This window comes from Pipistrellus hanaki (assembly GCF_964339955.1).
Source record: "Pipistrellus hanaki genome assembly, chromosome: 9".
Lineage (NCBI taxonomy): Eukaryota > Metazoa > Chordata > Mammalia > Chiroptera > Vespertilionidae > Pipistrellus > Pipistrellus hanaki.
In genome coordinates, this window is record NC_140511.1 from 9,610,537 (window position 1) to 9,613,815 (window position 3,279).

Consider the following 3,279-nt stretch of genomic DNA (forward strand, 5'->3'; position numbering starts at 1 on the left):
TGGTTGGTCTCTAGGGTTTGTTTGGAAACACTACAGGTTTCTCTCCAAGCCTGGGGCCACTGAGCACTTTCCCCCGCTCCCCAGGCAGCTCTGGGCACCCCGTGTTCTCTTGCTTAGGTCTGGGAGGTCTCCAGGGGCTGGGAGAGAGGGGTGCAGAAGCTGCAGCTGAGAGGGGAGAGTCTGGGGGAGGGGCAGGAGGGGTGCGGCGGGCGCATCTCCCTGGAGCCACAGGGGCTTCCTGCTGTTCCTGACCAGCTGGGACCTTCTTCCTCCCCTCCTCTCCCTGCTGCGCGGGCACAATGGACAATAGTGGGAAACCTTGGCCCAGACCCTGGGGACCTGTAAGCCTGCAGCCACCCCCTCCTACTCCCTCTGAAGCCTTGATCCCTGGCCCTGCAGGTCCCCACCCCCCAGCTTCCTGTTTGCCCACTCTGTTTGCCCAGCTCCAGGGACAGAGCTGATCCTTGAACTCTAAGTTCCAGATTCCCGCCGGGACCTGTGAGCATTGGCAAGGCCTGGGCTGGACTTATCAGCCTCCGGCCCGGGTCTGCTGGGGGCATAAATAGGCCCGAGCACGCCGCTCTCAGACGCTGAGCACTCACCCAGGTACGCCGCTGCCTCCTCTGGCTCCTCTGGCCCCCAGCTCTGAGCTCGGCTCTGGGATCTTGGCTCCAGGCTCTGCCAGGTGCCGGGCTCTGGATGCCTGAGGCTGCTCCGCCCAGAGAGTGGGGCACAGGCACAGGCCCTGCAGCCACAGGCCCCACTCAGCCAGGCCCCTCTCCCCCTCCAGGTCGCCCAAGATGAAGGCCGTGGTGCTCACCTTGGCCGTGCTCTTCCTCACTGGTAAGTGCCCCAACACCAGGAAGGCCTCTCCCTAACCCCGTGGCCTGCCCTCTGGGCACAGGGAGCAGACCTTCTCCCAAGCCCCCTCTCCCCTGCGCCACGCTGGCCTTTGCGCGCAGGTCCCGGCCCAGAGCTGGCCTGACAGGGGTGCCTTCCTCCACCCCAGGGGGCCAGGCTCGGCACACCTTGCAGCAGGACGACCCCCAGACCCAATGGGATAGAGTGAAGGAAGTAGCCAGCGTGTATACGGACATGTTGAAAGAAGGTGGCAAAGAGCTCGTGTCCAGAATCGAAGCCTGCAAACTGGCAGAAAAGATGAAGTAAGAACTCCACGTGGGCTCTGGGTGGCACAGGGGCTGCTGGTCCTGAGGGGTGGAGGCCAGGCCTGTAGGAAGATGTAGCCACACTGGCTGATCCCAACTGCTACCTGCTGGGCCTCTTACCTGAATGGAGAAACTGGAATGGGATCTCCAGGCAAGGTCACAGCCTCCTGGGGGGGTGGGGGTGGGGGAGACCTGCCTGCAGGAGCAGCTGCCCCTTCCTTCCCTCCCTCCAGTCCCTCTGCCGCTCGCCGAGAGGCAGGGAGGTGGCCTTCGGAGAGAGGAAAACCGTCTTGAAGTACAGAGACGAGGCCGTTAAATGGTCCGGCTTTGGGGACAGACAAGACTGATCCCCAAACCAGCGCTGTCTCCCACTAGCTCTTCAGTCTGTGGACTGGGGAGGGGGCAGGTGTAGAAGAGGTGGGTGCTTGGGTGAGACACCTCATGGGAGAAGCCGGGCCGAGGCCTGACCCATCGCTACCCAAAAGCAGGAACAGGCTTTGCCCAGGTCTCACCTCAGGTTAAGCTGGGCGCTGGGTTTGCAGCTCCGAGGTGTCCAGGGTGCCTGGGAGGTCCCCCCTGACACCGGCTGGCCCTGCTCCCCCTCCTCCCCCAGACTGAAAATCATGGACAACTTCGACACCCTGGGTGAAAATATCACCAAACTGAGCGGTCAGCTGATGAGCCAGGAGTACTGGAACAGCCTGCTGACCCCGGATATGAACAAGGACCTGGAGCAGGCGAAGGAGAGGGTGACGTTCTACCTGCAGCAGCTGAGGGAGAAGCTGGGCTCGAAGATGCGGGAGGGCGCGAGCAAGTCCGTGGAGAAGCTGCTGGAGCGCTACGGCGACCAGATGCCCGCGGACCTGGCCACGCAGCTGCGGGCGCTGCTGGAGGGCCGCGTGAAGCTGAGCGATCTGCGGGACCAGGCGGGCAACAAGCTGCGTGAGATGGGGAAGAAGCTGGAGGAGAAGCTGAGCCAGCTGAGCCAGCTGGAGGACCTGCGCTCGGCGATGCAGGCCCTGGTGGAGAGCTTCCTGGTCCCCGAGGAGGGGGCCGGCCAGTGAGGCGCCGCCCACCCCGGCCTCCGTCCCTTGCCATCGCTCGGTTTCTTAGAATAAAAGTTTACAAAGCGGGACTCCCGCATGTGTTGGGTTTGATGGTTTTTGAAGTTTCACGGATGATTTTTAAACAATAAAAAGTTCTCCAAATGGCTCTCTCTTGGGAGAAGGGAAGGGTGCGGCCTCGGAGCGCACGACTGGGAGCCTGCTGGGCGGGAGCTCTGGCTGGACCTGCTCCCAGAGCGGGAGCGGGTGTAGGCGGCCCTTCCTGAGGACGGCGGAGCAGAAAGGAACAAGGAACTGGAGCAGGCGGAGCGACAGATAGCCCAATGCCGAGTGCCCTGGATCCCTTGGGGGGTGGGAGCCAAGGAGGGGCAGGAGGCAGGGCTGTTTTGCTGGGAGAAGCGGTTCGGGTCCCCGAGGCCCCCCTTGGCAGACAGGACCTCTCAGCCTGGGCTCCGGTGGGGGGTGTGGTGCACCTCGGGGAGACTTGAAGAATCTGGGCAGATTCAAACCAAGAGCATGGCCCTCGCTCCTTCCTCCTTTATCGATGGAACAGCATGTAGCACTTCCCTTTTGGTTTTTCACAAGGGCAGCTGCCCTCCCTCCCTCCCACCCTATCCAGAAGCAGCCACTGTGTCCTCACGGCTGCGAAGCCAGCCAGCCCACAGGGGGGAGCCAAGCCCTGCCACCCCCTCTGCCCGCCCTGGCCTGAGTCAGAAAACAACCACACCGCCGCAGAGTTAGCACATTTTTATTTCCAGATGCTTCCATGCCACTGACTTACCGCAGCTCTCAGAGTCCCGGCTGGACGCCATCAAACCACGTCCATCGGGCAGGGACTGGGGCTTGGAGACTGGGGCGGGGGGGGGGGGGCTGCTCCCCAGGTTGGAGAGGAGGGTGGCAGGGGTTGCCCTTTTCAGACCCCTTTGCCTATGGGCGTCCATGGCTATTGAACAAAACACATGTGTGGCCAGCACTGAGTTTGACTGGACATACATGCCCGCACCATCCACATGTGTGCGGCCCAGTTCACACCAGCCTCTTCGCAGCCC

The 3,279-nt window shown here is 62.6% G+C and overlaps 1 protein-coding gene across 1 annotated transcript; it reads left to right on the plus strand.

The window, feature by feature from the left end:
* The first annotated feature begins 330 nt into the window (after positions 1–330).
* Positions 331–2,301, plus strand: LOC311628391 (apolipoprotein A-I-like). The gene is made up of 4 exons (XM_084895638.1): positions 331–606; positions 791–843; positions 1,010–1,163; positions 1,780–2,301. The coding sequence occupies exons 2-4, from the start codon at positions 801–803 to the stop codon at positions 2,228–2,230; spliced, it is 648 nt and encodes a 215-aa protein (XP_084751764.1). The 5' UTR covers positions 331–606; positions 791–800; the 3' UTR covers positions 2,231–2,301.
* The last annotated feature ends 978 nt before the right edge of the window (positions 2,302–3,279 follow it).

Coding starts and splice junctions, on each gene's coding strand:
- LOC311628391 (XM_084895638.1), top strand. CDS start 801: ATGAAGGCCGTGGTGCTCACCTTGGCCGTGCTCTTCCTCACTG. Junction 844..1,009: donor GGCCGTGCTCTTCCTCACTG/GTAAGTGCCCCA, acceptor CCTCCACCCCAG/GGGGCCAGGCTCGGCACACC. Junction 1,164..1,779: donor AAACTGGCAGAAAAGATGAA/GTAAGAACTCCA, acceptor CTCCTCCCCCAG/ACTGAAAATCATGGACAACT.